The sequence below is a fragment of the Ambystoma mexicanum genome, chromosome 5q (genome assembly GCF_040938575.1).
Source record: "Ambystoma mexicanum isolate Mex_15411 chromosome 5q, UKY_AmexF1_1, whole genome shotgun sequence".
Lineage (NCBI taxonomy): Eukaryota > Metazoa > Chordata > Amphibia > Caudata > Ambystomatidae > Ambystoma > Ambystoma mexicanum.
This window is the reverse complement of record NC_090933.1, coordinates 685255668-685275141: the sequence shown is the minus strand read 5'-3', so window position 1 is coordinate 685275141 and position 19474 is coordinate 685255668. Positions and strand designations below refer to the sequence as shown.

At 51.0% G+C, this 19474-nt stretch overlaps 2 protein-coding genes across 6 annotated transcripts in view; one reads left to right on the top strand and one right to left on the bottom strand.

The window, feature by feature from the left end:
* Positions 1-711, bottom strand: part of CSPP1 (centrosome and spindle pole associated protein 1) — a 1841309-nt gene extending 1840598 nt beyond the window's left edge. For all 4 annotated transcript variants that reach the window (XM_069621145.1, XM_069621146.1, XM_069621148.1 and 1 more), the window contains exon 1: positions 630-711. The gene's annotated coding sequence lies outside the window, so the exon portion shown is untranslated. The remainder of the gene's footprint in view (positions 1-629) is intronic.
* A 536-nt stretch (positions 712-1247) lies between these two features.
* Positions 1248-19474, top strand: part of COPS5 (COP9 signalosome subunit 5) — a 404773-nt gene continuing 386546 nt past the window's right edge. Inside the window, exons 1-2 of one of the 2 annotated variants that reach the window (XM_069621143.1) lie at positions 1475-1757; positions 1866-1907. In XM_069621143.1, the coding sequence (XP_069477244.1) occupies positions 1606-1757; positions 1866-1907 (194 nt within the window). In that variant the 5' untranslated portion in view covers positions 1475-1605. Of the gene's footprint in view, positions 1758-1865; positions 1908-19474 lie in introns of both variants that reach the window. The other variant, XM_069621144.1, reaches the window with a different exon arrangement.

Here is a 19474-nt window from a genome sequence, read left to right as displayed (position 1 = left end):
AACTACTGGGTAATTAGCAGCATCCCTTAATATGTGGATCATGTAGGTGTGGCATTATAAAAAAGGATCAACTAAATAAATCTATGTGCATGCCTCATTAGTAGGCCACGACCTAGGTACAAAGCAACCATAGACACGTTTCTACCCACCACTGTCAGCAGGTTTCCTCAGGAGGGTTTAGTAAATTAATTTAGGCACAGTACGAGTAAAACATGTAGGCATACCTCACATTGGTTACCATTGTTACCAGCGAACGCTAACTACTGGATCAATGGCTTTTCCGCCTAAAACTCATACGCCACTTGAAGCTGCCCAGAGAGACGAAACATTAGTAGTTTGGTATAATTAAGTATATGCTCTCACTTCCAGTAAGCTCTGGTGTGCGCTGTCATGCAACGACTAAGGGAAAAGACGCAGGTACAGCAATAAACACAACAGCAGTTTAAGGCTGGCAATTGCAGCACTTATTCTGCAGGTGTTTATGACACTCGCGATATATTATTAGCTAGCAAATAAAATATCAAATCTGTTGCAGTTTGCACATTTTACTAGAAGAACATGTCCTAGGGATGCTGGATGCGCGAAGAGCCGCGGCCCAACTAAGATATCAAAACTAACACTGCACATACCCCCAATCCGCGCCGTCCCCGATTAAGAGCCACTGCTGTCCTCCGCTACTTGCCTCTCTCACTGCCAATGGCAACCAGAACCAGAGAGACCAACTAACTCCCTCTTCCAGAGCTGCAGAACAGCCACAGTATTCCTGCCTAGCGCAGCGCCACCTGCGGGCCCGGAGGAGCTACTGCCTTTCTGAGTAAACAGCTGGAATGAAACCTAGACTGGGTACAGCCAGCGGCTGACACTTTAAACCAAGGCAGGAAAGATCAATGTAGCTGTGTCCTCAAAACTGGCAAGATGCTTTCAAGTCTGCTTTTATAGGCTAACAATGTTCCTTACCTTTGAAAACGCAGGTGCATACTGCCCCATGTATGCTAGAGCACGGCCTAGCAGCGGCCATGTTAACGTCAGGCAAATTGTCAATACTTTTACAAGTGTAGTGGAAACAGGGCGTAAACGAGACTACCTTGTTTTACAGAGTTAAAAAAAAGTGACAAACACTACTTGCTCGTTCGGAGCCTGCCATGGGCCGGTGGAAGTAAAGTAAAGAAGTTTAGCTTATTACTTTTTCACACCAAACATGGCCGTGGCCAAGAACCAAGAAAACCTACATACGCAGTCTAGATGATAAAGGCGTCAGAAAGAGACTCATAGTCGATCTCACCATCTTTTCGGGGTGGGGGAATGAAAGGAGTGAGACTATTTTTGTCCTATCCCCTCTTCCTATGTATAGAACCACACTGGATGTCAGCCGTCGTTAAATGGATTCTGGTCAATATAGCGGCTTTTCTGAGCAAGAGGCTTCGCCTACGTGATTGCGAGCCCTCCCCAGGGGCAGCGCCCCCACCTGGGTTTTGGTTTAGTCCCTAGGAGGTTGTCGGTGTGTTGACAGCACAAGAAGGCAATGGCCGTCCCCAGCACCTAAATCTGTCTCCTCTCACCCCTTTTCTTTATTTTTCACGTGCGCTGACTCTCATCTAGGCAGTCATGGCCACCGCCAGCAGCAGTGGGACCAGCGTGGCTCAGAAGAGCTGGGAGTTGGCGAACAGCATGCAGGAAGCACAAAGTATCGACGAGATCTACAAATATGACAAGAAGCAGCAGCAGGAGATCCTGGCGGCCAAACCCTGGACCAAAGAGTGAGTCTCGGGGTCCGAGGGAAAGGTGGTGGGACTGAGCCGACTAGCTGGGCGGGGGCGGGGGGGGGGCGATTGGTGGGGTAATAGAACATTTTCATTTTCTTGCAGGTCACGAAATCGCACCCTAATCGGGTGTCAAAGCCGGCACATGTAAGTACAAGCGTTTCTGTTGGTATGACATGATGTTATGGGGCAAACCCCTAGAATTTGAAACCCATGGTCCATAAGATTCTTGTCTTTCCGCACCATCGTACTCCAATATGACACTTGGTTAATACATTGTTCTGGCCTGGCAAGGATGATACAGCACTCAATCCTGTGGGACTCTTACATAGTAACAGGCAGCTTAATTATCTACACACGGAACAGTTGCATTCACTGTCCTACTTAACCACTAGTACTCCCCTTTGAAGGAAGCTGTTGGATTCAGCTGCCCGTGTCTCTATGGGGCTTCACCACTATAAGCACTAGTGGTGCCGCGGTGCGACCGCTCTCTCCTTCTTCTTCTTAATTATCGGAGGCGTGGGCAGACCCACGCAGGCGCTTCCCCATCCTATAGGATGATGTGCACCATACCCACTAATTATTATTTAGCTCCATTTAAGCTCACAACTCCTCCCACCTCCCCGTCTGCCTCACAAAATCCAACATCACACTACTCCTCCTCCTGCCTCTCTCTCCATCACCTCCCAGTAAAGTCCTCCCACTCAGCTCAGCCACACCCAACGCAGTCAACCGAACCCTCATCAATTCTCTCTCTGCAACATGTCTCTCACACCTAATCAAAAAATGTCCCACCGTTTCAGGCACCCCGCACACCGCACAGTCCCTTGATTCACGCTTCCCTATTCGAAATAGACAGTCATTCAGCCCCACATGACCTATCCTCAACCGATTCAGCATCACCTCCTCCCCCTCCTCCATTCTGAACTCCCTGCATCCACCTTCACCGACACTTTCCCACGAACACCGAACATCCACCTGCCCTTCACCCCACTCACCCACCTCTCCTGCCACTCATCCAGGACCCGTCTCACCATCACAGCCTTCACCTCATCCACACTCAAAGGCAACCTCACATCAATCGCTCCCCTCCTCATACCCTCACCCGCCGCCAGATCCACCAACTCATTTCCCAAAATGCCACTGTGACTGGGAACCCACGCCAACTCCAAATCCATACCCCCGCGCACACACCGATCAATCTTCATCCTAATGTCCAAAATCACATCCTTCTTATCACCACCCCTGCCACAATCGCCTGTAACGCACTCAATGAATCTGAGAACACCACCACTTTCTCATACCCCAACTCACACACCCTATCAATCACCAATGCAATCGCCACCAACTCAGCCGTACAAATAGACACATCATTCGTCAGTCGTCCTATTTTATACTCGCCAATGCTTTCTAGATAATACGCCATTCCCACTCTCCCAGACACAGGATCCTTTGAACCATCCGTAAACACCTTGTATCCTTCCTTTCCTGCCACATAATCCTGACCCAAAGCTTTGATCTCACCCCGCATACCTCTCTTCTTCGATACCACATTCGCCAACTCCAAAAACACCTTTGGAGATCTCATCATCCACCTCGGCCTTCTCTCCAAATCCGTATCTGTCACAATCATCAAATCACCTACACCCCACTGCACTCCCTTCTCCCACATGTGAAACCCAAAAGTGCCCCCCTTCCTCCTCCACCGATCCCTGTAATAGTCAAACCTCCAATTATACTTCAAACATTCATGCACCGGATGAGCCACACTCTTCGCACTGCACTTCACCCACCATCTCATATTTAACGCATCCCTCTTCAACCCCAATGACATCTCTCCCACAAGCACCTGAACCGCATTCACTGGAGAGGACCTCATCACACCCGAACACTCTTAATGCCCTTGCCTGCACCCTATATAACCGCAACTTCTGACTCGACTTATAACCCCCTGACACCCAAAATCCATCACACTCAAAATCAACCCCTTATACAACATTCGTAAACACTTCTGTTGCACACCCCATTCTTTCCCAGTCACCGCTCGCAACAAATTCAGCCTGCGTTTACACTTAACCACCACACCATCCACTTGCACATTCCAATTCAACTTTCTATCCAGAATCACCCCCAAGTACCAAAACTCTTCCACGCTCTTCACCCTCACACCTTTCAAAACTAGATTCAACTCCTGCTGCACTCTTTTCCTTGAGAACACCATACTCACACTCTTATCCACAGACACCGAGAAACCCCATTTCCCACATCACTCCTCCATGCGTACTATCACAGCTTGCAACCGTCTCTGTACCAACAACAAACAACTCCCTCTTACCCAGACCACACCATCATCCGCGAAGAAATCCACCTGACACCCAATTCCCGCCAAAGCCAGAATCAACCCATCCACCATCGCATTAAACAGCATCGCACTAATCACACTCCCCTGTGGCGTCCCATTCTCCATCTTCCAAACTTCAGACAGCACCCCCCTCACTCTCACCTGAAAGGTCCTATCTGCCAAAAATGCCTTGATCCACCGAAACATTCTTCCCTTCACACCCATCTCCAACAGTCTCACTAACAACCCTCCCTTCCACACCATATCATACGCCTTCTCCAAATCCAAAAAGAACGCTCCCACCAACTCTCCATCACATAAAGCCTCCTCCACCCCAGTCACTAATCTCACTAATGGATCAGTCACCGACCGATTCCTCCTGAACCCACTCTGAAAGTCACTCAAACATCCATTCGACTCCAAATAAAACCCCAATCGCTCAACCACCATTCGTTCCATAACCTTACACAGCACAACAGTCAACGCAATCGGTCTATATGACTTACACTCTGTAGGAACCTTGCCACCCTTCAAAATCGCCACTACAATCGCTTTTTTCCACATCTTCGGCAAAACTCCATTCTTCCAGATCTCATTGAACAACGCTAATACCTCTAACTTACATTCCTCAGGCAACTTCTCCAAAAATACATACATAACTCCATCCACCCCAGGGCTAGACCACTTCCACTTCCCCTTCCGAATCGCTCCATTCAACTCCACCATCGAAAATGAAACCTCATATTGCTCCTCCCAAGGCCCAACATTCACCACCACCTCTCGCGTCTCCTCGTCTACCACACCCATTCGTATCCTCACCTCTTCTGGGAAGTTCCTCGAACTGTGAACCCCCGCAAAATACTCCCCCAACAAATTCGCCTTATCCCCATCCTCACTAATCACCTCTTCTCCTTTAAACAACACAGACATACCACCCTGCGACCTCATTAATCCGGACATCCGCTTGAACTGTTTCCAAACCTTACTCGCACCAGAATCACTCCCCATGGACCCACAATAGCCCCTCCAATATCCTCTCTTTCTTTCTCTAATCACCTTCTGCGCCACCGCCTTAGCCTTCTTATATGCCACCAGATCCACCAACATTCCCGTTCTCACCGCTCTTGCTCTAGCCTTCTTTCGTGCCGCCACTGCTCTTGAACATTCCACTGACCACCACGGAACCTCAATCTTCCCACCCTTCCCCTTCTCAACCTCCGGAATTGCTGCCACAGACGCTGCTCTCATTCCCTGCACCAGATGCTCATTCCATTCATCCACCCCCCCCTCTCTCTTCCCCTTGGAACAATCAAATCCCGACACACTCCCTTGTACACCTCCCAATCAGCCTTCCTAAAATTCAACCGACTCCCAGTCATACGTGACTTGGTCCCTACCTCACCCCTCAGTCGCCAAAATAGCAGAATGATCGCTCCCCATGTCTCCATCCTCACGTACCTCCCAATCACATTCACCCGCAATTGCAGCAGTCACCCAGGTTAAATCCAAGCACGACAGCTTCCCAGTCCTCGCATCCAACCTCGTACCCGACCCATCATTCAGCAATACCAGACTCCATTCATCCGCCATGTCTTCCAACAGTTCTCCATTCGTATCTGTCCTATCACTACCCCACAACGTGTTGGCACTGTTAAAATCGCCACACAAAACACACGGTCCCACATGTCCTCTTATCACTCCAGTCAACACACCCACTTCCACCACCTCACACGGATTATAATAATTCAGCACCAATACTTCCGATCCTCCTACCCGAATCCCTGCCCCAATCCACTCTACTGCTCCATCCACCACAATCTCCCTTGCAATCAACCCCTTTCGAACTGCTAAAGCCACACCCCCCCTCTCCCCTCCAACCTATTCTTACGAAACAACTCAAAACCTGGTATCACAAATCTCAAATCGCCCCTCAATCACGTCTCCTGAATACAAACCACGTCAACATTCAATTCCTCACAAACACCGCTTTCAGCTCCTGTCCATTCCTCAACAAACTCCTTGCGTTCCACTGCAAAATCCTCATGCCGGCACCCCACTCAGCTTCCGCACTTTATCAACCTTCTTAAACACATCTTCTTCTAATACATCTACAACATTCAAAAACCTCCTCCCAGCTTCCACCACTCCTTTCGTAAAATCTGATGAACTGATAGACGTATTCCCCTGAACCAGATCCAGCACATTCACTATAAAGCACAAAAACTCAGTTTTCGGGACAACCACCATTTCTACACCTTTCACTTCACCCACCACTTTCTTTCTTCCCACAACCTCATCCACCACCAACTTTTTCTCCCTCACCTCACTCACTACCCATACTGGTTTCACCTTTGCAACAGCCTGCGCATAAGACAGACCTTCCGCCGCCCTCACCTGTACCACTTCTCTCGCCACCCTGTAACTCTCACACCCCCTAAACGCGGAAGAATGCCCCCCCCACAATTCACACATTTCTCCGGAGTCCCCACCTTGCATTCCTTTATATCATGTTCTCCACCACACCTCCCACAGTGTCTCTCATTCCTGCATGCTCTCGCCACATGTCCAAATCGTTGACACATATAACACCTTAATGGCATTGCCACATATGCTTTCACACGATACCTCTGATAAGCCATCTCCACCACCTCCGGACACTCCGTTCTCTCAAATCTCACTGCCACAGTTGTAGACACCACATCCCCATGTGCATCCCTCCTCCACGCCTCCACCACCCCCACTCCCGCCAGTTGCTCCTCCACCTCAGACATACTCATAACCACTGGCACTCCATATAGCACCCCCTTACAAGACTCTCCACTTTGATCAAGCACTCTTACCGCATGTCTACCCAGACAATGCACCTCCAGAATCTTTGCTTTGCTATCAGCATCCGACCCCTCCACCAACAACCGACCCCCAGCCACCACTTGTACCCGGGAAACATCTCCCACTGCTGCCTTCAACCATCTAGCAATCTCCGTCGGATTCACCCCTAGAAACGTCTTGTCACGATTTTCAGGTTTCAACACTACCTTCCACACACTATCAGACTGCATCTTCTCCTCAGACATACCTCTCACTGAGGCTTCCAGCCCCTCCAAAGCGCACTTTTCTGGAGTCCCCGACCCTGAGATGTCCCGGACCAGCCCCCCTTCATCATCCCTCTGAGAGGATCTGCTGCGATGTCGTCCCTCATTTCCCCCCTTCCCCCTCTCCACAGGTGTAGATTTCACAGATGATGTCTTCCCCCTCTTTGCCTCCTCTTCCTCCACCCCTCCTTTCTTTCCAACCTTCCCTTACCCATTCTTACCACCTCCTCTGAGCACTCTCACTCCTTGCATCCGTCTCCAGAGACCGCTCCTCCTCCTCGAACCCAGCACCCTCCACCCAGTCACTGCTTCGCCCTGCCGGGTCCGCCTTCTCTCGAGAGTCTCCGGTCCTCTGCCAACACACTATTCCAGAAGACATGCGCAGTGAGACAGGAATCCGCAGCTCAGACACTGTGCGGGGAGCCCAGTGAGTGTCTAAGGCGCCCAGCGTCTCGTTCCCATCCGGAAAAACCGGCAATCCGTCCTCGCGCTTCCTGACTACCCCAGCGTTCCACCGTGTCTCTGTCTTCTCCTTCCGTATACACCGGAAGAACGTGTACACAACATACGGGCCCTGCCTCTCTCCCCCCATGGCCTCCACCGCTCTCTCCTAGCCTCAGCTCCAGTGTTTCCAGGTCGGAAGGAAAAAATAAGCTGAATGCCCTCCAAAACAAACCCAAAACAAGCTGACTCCCATCCAAATAAGCGGAAAAAACAAGCGTGCATCTAAAAAATTGTGGAAAGGTCTCAAAAAGTAAGAAACATAACACAACAAGAAAAACATACATAGACAGAACACTGACATAGTGTGTTAGAACAACAATATTTTATTGCATGGTGACTAGCAGCCCCAGATTGCAAAATAATACGGCCCTGAAATACATTGTATTTGTATTTGTTTTATATAGCGCCTTAATCCAAGGCGCTATATAATATTGTAACATGGCCAATTGGAAGCTGAAAAGAAACAATGCCTTCCTAAATACATCTCTCTGAGAAAATGTTGTATATAGATTCCAATAATCCTCTAATCCAGTCTTGCAAAAAAAAGTTATAAATAAATAAAGGATGTTCGTGGATAATGTGTCAGCACTGGGGATATCACCAGGATAATATTGCTATAGAAGGACGCTTGCTAAACTAAAACAATCCCCTTCTTTACATGCCAGTGTGTCTGTCTGCATGACAAAACTTTTAAAGTGTGCTTTTTTGCATATGTTTAGGCATTTGGCATTGATGGGCCACCTGGTGGGCAAGTAACGATCCCATCAGTGCCAAACACCATATGCAAAATACAGGGCGCCCCCGAGAGCAAGACAAAGCAGCAATTGCAGCCCAGTGCAGGACGCTCTGTGCGACGTGTAATGGGCTTAACGGCAATATAAACGAGCCCAATTACACGCGCACAGACGGTCCAACAAGCGGACAAAAACCGCGACAAACTACCTCCAAATATAAGCGACTTTGGGCAAAAACAAGCCCAAAGTCGCTTAGAATACGCAGACCTGGCAACACTGCTCATCTCCTTCTGTGCCGTTCTCACATGCTTTGCCTGTGCTTGGGGCAAAGTCTTGCGAGATCCCAGCTGGAGCCGCTCTCATGAGATTAGCGCTCTACATACCTCATTTTCTTGAAGCATGACCTACTCCATTGCAACATCTTGATACTTCACTGGTTTCCTTCTTTCATGTTCTGGCTGGTCTGTCAAGCTCACTTTGGTGGTTATTCCTCTCCTCCATCACTGCTTCTCTTGAGTGTATTGTCTCCTTGTTCCTCTTGCAGGTCCTTGAACCCACTTGTCTCGTCAACTTGTTCTCTTGGATCAACAGCCATTCCATTTTCACTCCCTTCGCTGGTATGTTGACATCCACTGGGAGACTTTCTTTTGCTTGCATGTGGGGCGGTGACCTATTTTTCACTGCAATCACCTTTCCAAACACTGCTATTCTCTCCAAGTTCCACAGTTTTCCATCTTGGGTACACACATAATTTGTGCCTTTCTGCATGACCATGATGGGTTGCCTGTAGCGGGACCCTGTGACAATCCTAGGTTCTCCCCTTCCAGCGGTTAGCCGTACTCTGTGTTCTCTGTCTTTATCTCTAGGTCCCCTCATTTGTGGTGGTTATTGAACTGTGCCCTTTAGGCTCTCTCCCACTCTCTAGCTGCCCTCCTGACCCCCCCCCCAACTGTGGTTACTGTGAACTGTGTCCTTTAGGCTCCCTCCCACACCGTAGCCCCCTGCCCGCCTCCCCACTGTGGTTTCTGCTGTGCTGTGATCTGTGTCCTTTGGTCTCTCTCCAGGACCCCACCCCACTGGGGTTACCCTTTGTGCTATTGAGTTGTACCTGTCTGCCCCTTCTGTGTGTACCCTACTTTCTGATTCCCCTCACAACCCCGAGGGCATCCTCTCTTTCGCTCCCTCCTCCTCCTTGCACGCTCTTTGCTGCTTTCCATCTTCTCTAACTGCTACTCTTATCTCTTATCCTATCCCTCTCACTAAATCAGGAAGGAAGTTCAAGAGGGACACCCAGGTCTCCCTATCGCTGATACAGTGCTTCCTCCAGACAGACTCTTACCGACATCCTCTTTGTCATTCCTTCTCCAGACCTGTGGACCCCTTGTATGGTTTCTGTTCTCTCTCTCTCCTTTTTCCTCCTCTCCCATTAATGGTTGCACGCCTCCTTCCACTCTTCCAAGGCCATCATTAATGTCTCTCTGAATGGCACTGTCTTGGTCCATGCCCCTCACCCCAACTCCTCCTTTTCGATACGCGTCTCTCAGGTCTTTTCAACTTCCTTCCTTCTCCTGCTACTCCTACCAGCTATTCCTTTGGCTCCTCCGCCACCCCCTTCTTCCGCCACCTCTGTGGCACCCTCCCCATCCGCTCTGGCTACTTTGCCATCTCCTTCTACTCCCACTACCAGGCCCCTCTACCACCTTCGCAGGGCATACTTCAAGCTTGTACCCCTCAACAGAAGTATTTTTTTTTTTTTTAAATCAAATTTTATTGGCATTTAATGGTAACAAGAGGCTTCTACAGCGTGTCAACTTTTGGGCCAATGCCCATCATAACTTTACAATTCAACCATACATCCCTTGAAGCTCCGCCCCCACCCCAAACCCCATAGTTCAAGGCACGGGACGGATCGTCCGAAACTCTTCTCCTAGAGCAACTCCGACCGGGTTAATGGCCGTCTGTGGTTAAACCGACTCCTCCAAAACTAAGGTATAGTGTTACTTGCTACGAATGGTTTCGGGCCGGGTTATGAGACCCCGTGATTCACAGGGCTGTTCCTCTGTGTGGCCGAAGGCTTCCATAAATTGTAGCCAGTCCATCTGTATCTGGGCACTCAAGCCTTGCGTAGCCGCTGTGAGTTTTTCCTTGAAGTAGATATCCTTGGCCACCGCTACCCACTCACTTTTCGTGGAGAGGCCGGTCCTTTTCCATGTTCTAGCCCAGCTGCCAGGAGTAACGAGTGCGTCAGGTCAGGCAGTTTCTCCCAACGCTCCTCCCTCAGCTGAAGGCCAAACATTATCAGGATTGAATCTTGTGGGTAAACCCCCTCTCCCGCTTCCCTTAACCAGCTCAGGACCTCAGACCAGAAGGCTTGGACCTTCGTGCATGACCACCACATATGCCAGTAGTCGGCTTTTTCCCCGCATCCGTGCCAGCACTCTGGGTCAATGTCCGGGAACATCCTTGAGAGGGTGACCGGGTCGTACTGCCATCTATGAAGGAGTTTCACAGCATGTGTTTTATGTTGGCAGGAGATGGATGTCTTAAATGCCCTGCGGCAAATGCGCCCCCATCGCCCGTCCCCCACTCCACAACCCAGGTCCCTCTCCCATTTCCGTCTGAGGCTTTTGGTCGTTCCCTCCCGGGGAATCATAAGGGCTCTGTAGAGGAGGGAGATGAGTCCTTTCATTTCTACATGAGTCTAGGATTTTTTCGACCCCGGTGAGCTTTCTTTGTATGCAGGGCTTTAGTTTGGGTTGCATTAGGACACCCTTGAGACGTAGATATAAGAGCGGGGAGAGGGTGCCAATTAGGCCTCCTCAAGTTCCTGTATGGGAATGAAGGAGTCCTCCCGCACCAGCTGACCGACTCTGGCCAGACCAGCCTCGAACCAGGGCTGGTAGTGTTTGTGACCTGGGATTTGCTCTAGGACTGGTGTGGACCAGATGTGGCTCAGGGGCGAGGGCCAGGTGGTCACCTTTTCTCTAAGTCCCTTTCCTGCAAGTGCTTTCCACATGGTCCCAAGGATGGGGTGGTCCCTGATTCTTTTGGGTAGTTTTTTCAGAGGAACCCATAACCATTCTCCCACGGTGACTGGGTGTAGGTAGAAGTTTTCAAGAAAAACCCATTGTTTATTGGGGTCCTCCCTAAGGTGTGGGGCCAGGGCCCGAAGCTGGGCTGCTCTGTGGTATGTTTGCAGGTCTGGGAGGGCTAAGCCCCCTCTATCCTTGGGGAGTCTGAGGGTCTCTTATCCTATTCTGGGTCTCCGGCCCTGCCATATACATTTTGTTATTCGTCTTTTGGCTTTGCTAAGGTAGGATTCTGGGGCCTCCAAGGGGAGCATCTGGAAGACGTATAACACCCTGGGTAAAAGGTTCATTTTAATGGCATTCATTCTTCCCATCCATGAGATCTGTCCCTTCGCCCAGCCCTCCATGTCCCTGAAGAGTTTGTCGAACAGAGGGGGGTAGTTTGCCTGGTTCAAGTCTTCGTTTGGTCTTAATATATTGATCCCCAGATACTTTATACCCTCGGGGCAGACCTGGAGGCCCAGTGGGACCAACTCGGCTAGGTTTCTCTCTGCATCAGGAGCAAAAGGGAAGACCATGGACTTGCTCACGTTTACCCCGCAGCCCGAGAAGCGGCCAAATTGTTCTATGACCTGCAGGGCGGCCGGGACCAATCTCGTAGGTTCCCGCATGTGTAGCAGAATGTCATCTGCGTAAAGGCCCAGTTTGAACGTGCGGCCTCCTATCTCTATACCTCTCATCATCTGGGAGCCTCTGATGCTTTCCGCCAAAATCTCCATGGTCATTGCGAACAGGAGTGGGGAGAGGGGACAGCCCTGTCTTGTCCCTCTCTGTAGGGTGAAAGGACGTGACAGGTGGCCATTGACTCTGGCAGAAGGGGCCCTGTATATGGCTTTAATGGCCTGTCTAATCCCCACCCCGAAGCCTAGTTTCTCCAAAACCCCGTGCAGGAATCCCCAGTCCACCCGGTTGAAAGCCTTTTCGGCGTCGATGGACACCAGAACCGGGTTGTCACCCTTCCGTGCCACCTCCCTCATGACGTGGAGGGTCTTGCGGAGGTTATCCGCCCCCTGCCTCCCCTGTATAAAGCCCACCTGGCCCGAGTGGATCAGCTCAGGCATGTGGCCATCTATCCTCGTGGCAATAATCCTGGTAAATGGCTTCGCATCTACATTGAGAGAGATCGGTCTGTAGGACCGACAGTCTGCTGGGTCCTTCCCCTCCTTTGGGATCACGGTGATCAATGCTTTACCAAATGATGTGGGTGCCCTCCCTGTCGCCATGATGTTGGAGAATAATCTTGCCAGGAATCCTGCTAGGTGGCCCGAGAATGCCTTCTAAAAGCCCACCATGTACCCATCCTCCCCCGGGGCCCTTCCAAGCTTGAGGCCTGATATTGCCTTGAGTACCTCTTCCTCGGTTATTGGGGCGTCCAGGGCCTCCGCCTCCGGGGCTCGCAGGGTGGGGAGGGCGACCCCACCGCGGTATGCGTCAAGCATTTCCTTCTCTGCCCCACCGTCGCTCCCATACAGGCTTTCATAGAAGCCGGCAAAGCTCTCGGCTATGCCTTTGGGCTCTGAAGTTTCCTCCACTTCCCCACACACAACTCTGGACACCCACCTCTCTGCCCGTTGGCCACAGAGTTTAGCCGCTAACATAGCATCTGCCTTCTCTCCTTTTTCGTAACATCTTTGGCCTATGTTTTGGAGTCCTGCCACAATCCTGCCCATCTCTAATTCCCTCAGGTCCTGCCTTTTCCCTCTTGCAATGCCCAGGTCTCTCGCCCTCTCCTCCTCCTCCTTCCCTTCGGACCTTTCCAGTATAAGGATCTCTGACCTAAGTCTATGAGCCACAAGCATCCTCTCGCTTTTTTTGGAGGCCCCTTCGCTAATCAACCTGCCCCTCCAGGTTGCCTTTGACGCCTCCCATACTATCCCTTGGTCAACTTCTCCAGTATAATTTAGTTCGAAGTATTCTCTAATTCTCTAATCGCCTCTATCCTCTCCTCTTTAAAGACTGCATCCCTTAGGAGGAAGTCATTACATCTCCACAGGGAGTTCCTAGGTTTTAGGCCCGAGATGCTAATGTCAGACCAGACGAGGTCGTGGTCTGACCAGCTGACTGGGCGGATCTCTGAGGCCTCTATTCTGCTCATGTGCTGGTGTCCCGTAAAGAGGTAATCAATCCTGGTTCTCATACCGTGGGTGGCTGAGTAGAAGGTGTATCCCCTCTCCGTTGGTTGGAGCTCTCTCCATATATCCACCAGACCCTTCTCCCACATTAGGTCCCGAAGCCCTCCAGCAGGTCGTGCCCCCCCGCCACCCGGTGGGATGGCCTCACCACTATGGTCCAACTCCCTGTCAGCCCACATGTTGAGATTCCCCCCCCCCCCCCAAGAGGAGGAGCCCTTCCGCTCTAGTCAACACCTCCGCAAGGGCTTCTTGGATAAATCCCAGCTGCCCTACGTTGGGGCAATATATGGCTGCTAGGGTGATTTTCGAGTTGTGCAAGTTGCCTGACACTACCATGGCTCTCCCGTCTTCCCGCTCCCATCGGGATATCTCTGTCAGTTTGTGATTCCTATGCAGAATAATTCCGACACCCCCCTTCTTAACCTGGCCGGATGCCCAGAAGGTCTGGCCCACGTGGGATCCCGGGATCGCCCTCTGTTCCTCCCCCCCCCCCCCCCCCCTCACCGTTCTAGTTTCCTGGACAAACAGAATATCAGTTCTCGCATTTTTAATTTCCCTCCCCAGGAGTGAGCGCTTTGTCGGGGAGTTGTGCCCCTTGACGTTGAGGGAGCCTATTCTGAGGGACTCGGCCCGGCCCTTCCTCTCATTCTGTGTCATTAGTTCTATGCCTTGCCTTCATCTTTTCCCCGGTCATGGGGAGATTGTCCCGTTCCCTTGTTAAGCTTGGTTCGTTCTGTGCCCGCAGGCCTCTAACTACCTCACCCTCCCTTTCCCCCCTCCCCTCCTCCCTTCCCAGATCAGGACGCCTGCCAACGGGCAAGCCACCAGGGCGAGAGAGTGTCCGTACCTCACGGGTTCTCGATGAACTCTGTGTCCCCGGCCGGGAATGCAAAACTGGTGTCCCTGTATTTTCCGATCAAAAGTCATTGTTCACCTGGTCTTCCCCAGCTTCCGACGTGGGGGTGTTAGGTTTTCTGAATTTTCTCCTGCCCTTTGTCGTCTTCTTCGTGGACCAAGGGCCCTCGGGTTGTCTCCGGGGATCAAGCTCCATTTGTGTACCTCCTTCGTTCCCTCCCTCCGGGGAGTCGCTCTTGAGCACTTGGAGGACTTGTGTGGTTTCTTTGCCGCTGATCACCCTGTAGTCTACACCAGCTCGCTCGAAAGAGAGGGCGAACGGGAACGACCATCTATCTATATCTTATGTCCTGGCTGGTGAGCCACTGAGTGAGCGGGCGACAATCCCTCCTGCGGGTGAGCGTGAGGGTCGAGAGATCTTGGTAGATCCTAATTGTGTCCCCTTCAAAGTTGAAGCTCTCGAGCCTCTTTGCCTTCTCCAGGACCTCCATTTTTTTTTTCTCTGTACCGAAGGAAGCGCACCACTATAGACCTCGGGGCCTCTCCTCCGCCCCCTTCACCTCGATGCGCCCTCTCCAGCTGGACCTCCTCCGCCCCCTCCACCTCGATGCGCCCTCTCCAGCTGGACCTCCCCCCCCCCCCCCCCCTCCAAGTCAAAGAGTTGGTTGATCAGTCCTTGAACCTTCCTTCCCACATCGGCCGCTGTCTCCCCTCTTTGCTGGGTGACGCCCATTATACGCAGGTTATTTCGGCGTTCCCTATTTTCCAAATCATCCATCTTCAAGGTTATGTCCTCATCTCTCATTTCAAGATCCGTCAATCCCGCCTCATATTTCATGTCTAACAGGTCTGTTTGGAGGTGGTTATTTTCCATTCCCTCCATTTTTTTCTTCCAAAGTTTCCACTCTTCCCCTGAGGTCCACTATAGAGGCCTGTATGTCGGTGTGAATGGCCTTAATTTCCTGAAGGATGTCCTTGAGGTCCTCCTTCGTTAATGGTGTGGGGGGCGGGTCGCTGCCTGAAGGCATGGTGGCACTGCGGGCCTCTCTCGGGGCGGAAGCTGTTTGTGGACGGCGAAAGCGTTGGAGGGAAAGGATTGCCCGAGTGGTCGAGGGCCTCTCCAGGATGTCGCTCTTCATTGGTGACCTATGGTGTGATGCCTCTACGAGGCCAGCCCGTGGTGCTCTCAGCGTGTGGTGGTCACATTCTATGGAGACGGGGCGTCGAGTATGTAGGCCTTGACTTGGTGCTGAGGAAGGCTTACGGGGCCCTCAGGTTTTCGGGCTTATGCCCACTTCGTTTTGGGGGCCTCTGCTGTGGTGGCAGGGAGGAGGACGGCGTGGAAGCTTGAGCCGCCCTGCTCCGTTCCTTTTCTTTTCCACCTGTTTTTGGGAGGGGGGTTGCGTCCCAGGAAGGGGTCACGGGAGGCCGAGGGGGGGGGGGCGGCAGCACAGTTTCCTCAAATGTCCCCTTCACCCCTCCGTCTCCTCACCTCTTTTCCGTGTACTTAGGGAGGCTGGGGCTCAGGGCCCATATTCCTCCTCCCGCTGGGGTGGCCACGATGCTGTGTCTCGTTGGGCCGCCTCGCCCCGGGTTAGGCTTGAAGGGACGGGTGTCTGCCTCGTGTCGTAGTCTCAAGTCCTTGGAGCGTCGGCATGGGGCCTGGGCTGTATCGTGGGCGAGGGCTCTGTTCTGGAGTGCGGGGCTTCACCGCGACCGGTGAGTCAAAATGTCGACGTCCTCTGCAGGGGGCTCACAGGTCTGTGCGTGGGGTAGCGGGGACTCCCTCTCCGCTCGACTTCTTCTGGGCACCCTCGTACATGGGGGGTGGGAGGGATTGCTCCCTCCGTCGCTGGGCCCCCGCGGGCCTTCGACGGGTGGTGCTTGTCCTGCTACTGCGCTCGCCACGGGCCGCGGGCACCGGGGCCTCACCACCCGCTCCGGGACTCCTGGCGTGTACCGTGCATGTAGGGGGGGGCCACCCACTGTCCCGGTCACGCCCCAGTCTCTGGAGGGGGAGATGGCAGTGCGGCCAGATGGTGTGCGCTTGGGGCCCCGCTCGTCGCCAGTCCACTGGTAGCTCATCTCCTGTGGCAGTCTTCAGGGGGGGCTGGCCCCTTGGCCTCGGGCGGTGCTGAATCCGGGCCCTTGATCGGGGGTTTCAGCGGGGGAGATCGCCCCGGGTGCTGGTCCCCCCCTGTTCTCAATGCGAAAATCCCGGCCGGGGATTCAGAAAGGCCCACTAGGCCCCGCGAGGCAGGAGGAGCGCGAGCCTCACATGACTTGCATGCTCTGCGCCCCCTAGCGGTCTCCACAGAAGTATTTTAAATGTGGCAAACTACTACACATCACTAACTACAGATCTCTACTCTCTACTCCCGCTCTGCTGTCAAATACTCCTCTGCATCTGCCACCTCCTTGAAGAAATTGAGCTGAATGATCTTGCTCTCACAGAGACCTGGTTCACAGCCAGCTCTGTGATGAGTTTTGACACTCTCCTCCCTGATGGCTACAAGATCCTTTCCGAACCCAGAGCCAATCATCCCGCAGGTTGAGTAGCTCTTATCATTCCAGAGTGGGTCCCTGCTTCTGTCATTCCTACGCAGGCCTACTCCTTTGAATGCCTGGTCTGCAGGCTCTTTATCTCTCCTGGCCTCTCTGACTGTGGCCACTATCTACAGGTCACCTGGCTAGGTTGCCCTCTTCCTTTCAGAGTGGGCTGACCTCTCCTCTTCTCTCCTTGTCTTTACCTCTTAACTCCCCCCTCCTCGGAGACCTCAACATCCATCTGGATGCTTCTAATCCCTCCTCAAGGCTTTTCAGCAACCTCTGCGACTCTTTTTTTTTTTTATTTATTTTTTTTTTTTTAAATGTTTTTTTTAATTTTATTTTATTGTGCATTTGTAAGAGGCTTATACAGCAGGTAAATTGTTTCCATTCTACACTGTGGTCCGACACACTCTGACGGACACAGCCTGGATGTTCTCATCTCCTCAGACATCCCCCTCTCACCACTCCTCTCTTGGAGAGACCACTTTCTGCTCTCCTCTCACCTGAAGCTCTGTCCCCCAGGCGAAGCCGACCCCAGCCCTACCACCTACCTTCTCGGTCATACGGCCCATGAAGCGTGTGTCGGTGGAGGCCTCTGCTGCTACCATCTCTTCTCCTCCTGCGACTATCGCTGACTCACCCTGACACAGCCCTCTCTAACCTTCATCTTTCTATCTTTAACACTCTGGATGTCCTTGCCCATGTCATGAGAATCTGTCTGAATCCTACCTCCATGTATTTTCATGCATCGGCCCTCCTGACTGAATCTTCCATAATCGTGTCGTCACATGAGTACTGCTATCTAGTGGCTGCCTCAGCGTCACTGAACTGACTCCAGCTGCCTTCCAAGTCATCCACCATTGCAGTTGCCTCTTGCTCTGCAGTGACTCTGGATTATGCCTTCACTCCATGTATCCCATTCTCACTGATACCAACTACTGCACTGCTGTGCTGCACTTCCTGTGCCATTCCTCTAAGACGTTGTCTGTTTTTGTGAACATCGTTTTTAGTCTATGCCTACCTCCTGCATTAAAAGTACCCATTTGTGTGAAAAATTGTTTTTAGCCTTTGCCTTCTTACTGCAATGAAAGTAGCTGTCTGCTTGAAAATCGTTTGTAGCCTGTGCCCTCTTCCTCCACTGAAGCTGTCTGCTTGAAAATCGTTTTAGCTGTGCCTCCATCCTACTTTTTGACTTTACACTTATTACCCCTTTGGCCTACTGTGTCAAATGGATCAGGTTCAGAACTGTGCTTTGCAGCATACCTGCTTCACTGTGTGTCTTTCTGCTTTAGCTAAAATTCGAACTTAAAATCGCTTCTTGCTGGGTGCACAACTGTTACTTATTATTTATCACAGACAGAGTTTGCTGTTGAGTACAACCAATGTCCTTCCCTGTCCTCAGTGGCTCGAACACCTGTGAAGGATTCTAACCAGTCCACACACTGGACCAGGACTCTTGCCCTTAGCCTAGGATGGATCGCTCAATTAGAATACTTTGTTTATTTTCAACTAATTCGAATTGAGTTGATGCCCAATCCGTCTCACACCCCCCCCTTTTACAAATACCCCAGGTCACAATGGACCATGAACCAGGCCGGTTGGTGGGAATACAATATGTATTTATTTTAATTTCAAAGAAAATCACACAATTTTTATGTTGGGCAGCAATCATAATGGGGTGATAATTACAATGAAAACCACTGAAATACACTTCGGTAACCTTCTACAAGAACATAACCAAAGTACAAATGAATAGGTGCACCTTCTGAATTAGGATAGATGGCACCCAAGTTAAGGTTTCCCCCTGCAATGTTCCATCAACCCACAATTACTCGAATTCCCAGTGGCTAGAAAGAAGCAGCAGGTAGTCGGGATATGAGGCAGCAAACAGAATCAAAACCCAACCTAGCCTCACAAAATAAGAGGCAAAACAGATTGTAAACCCTTTGCAATGGTCTAAAATGATACCTGGATTTTAACAAATAATTATATGTGTAATTAATTAATGAATGATGTACATATGTTTTATCACAGTCTCAGTGATGTCATATCATTAGCAACTATATGGTACTGTATCACAAAGGCATACAGTTCACAAAGCAGATTGGAATTTAAAACACAGTGCAGTCAAATCGCACATGGAAAATTTGCATTTTTCTCTTTCAGCTTTAAATGTCAAAAACATTTTTTAAACGGGTGAAAAACACAGAATATGAATGCGGTTTTTAGGCTGGGTGATAGATGCACATCACCGGGACAATATAGAAGTAAAAGAGTGACTATAGCTGAAGAATGGAATGAGATTTTCAAGGTGAAATGAGGTTCGATTTTAGGAAAATAAAGCAGTGAAAAAGCAAAAATCGGTTTTGAAAGAAAAAGGACAAGTTTTACTTAAACTAGATTTAGTGGCTAGAAAA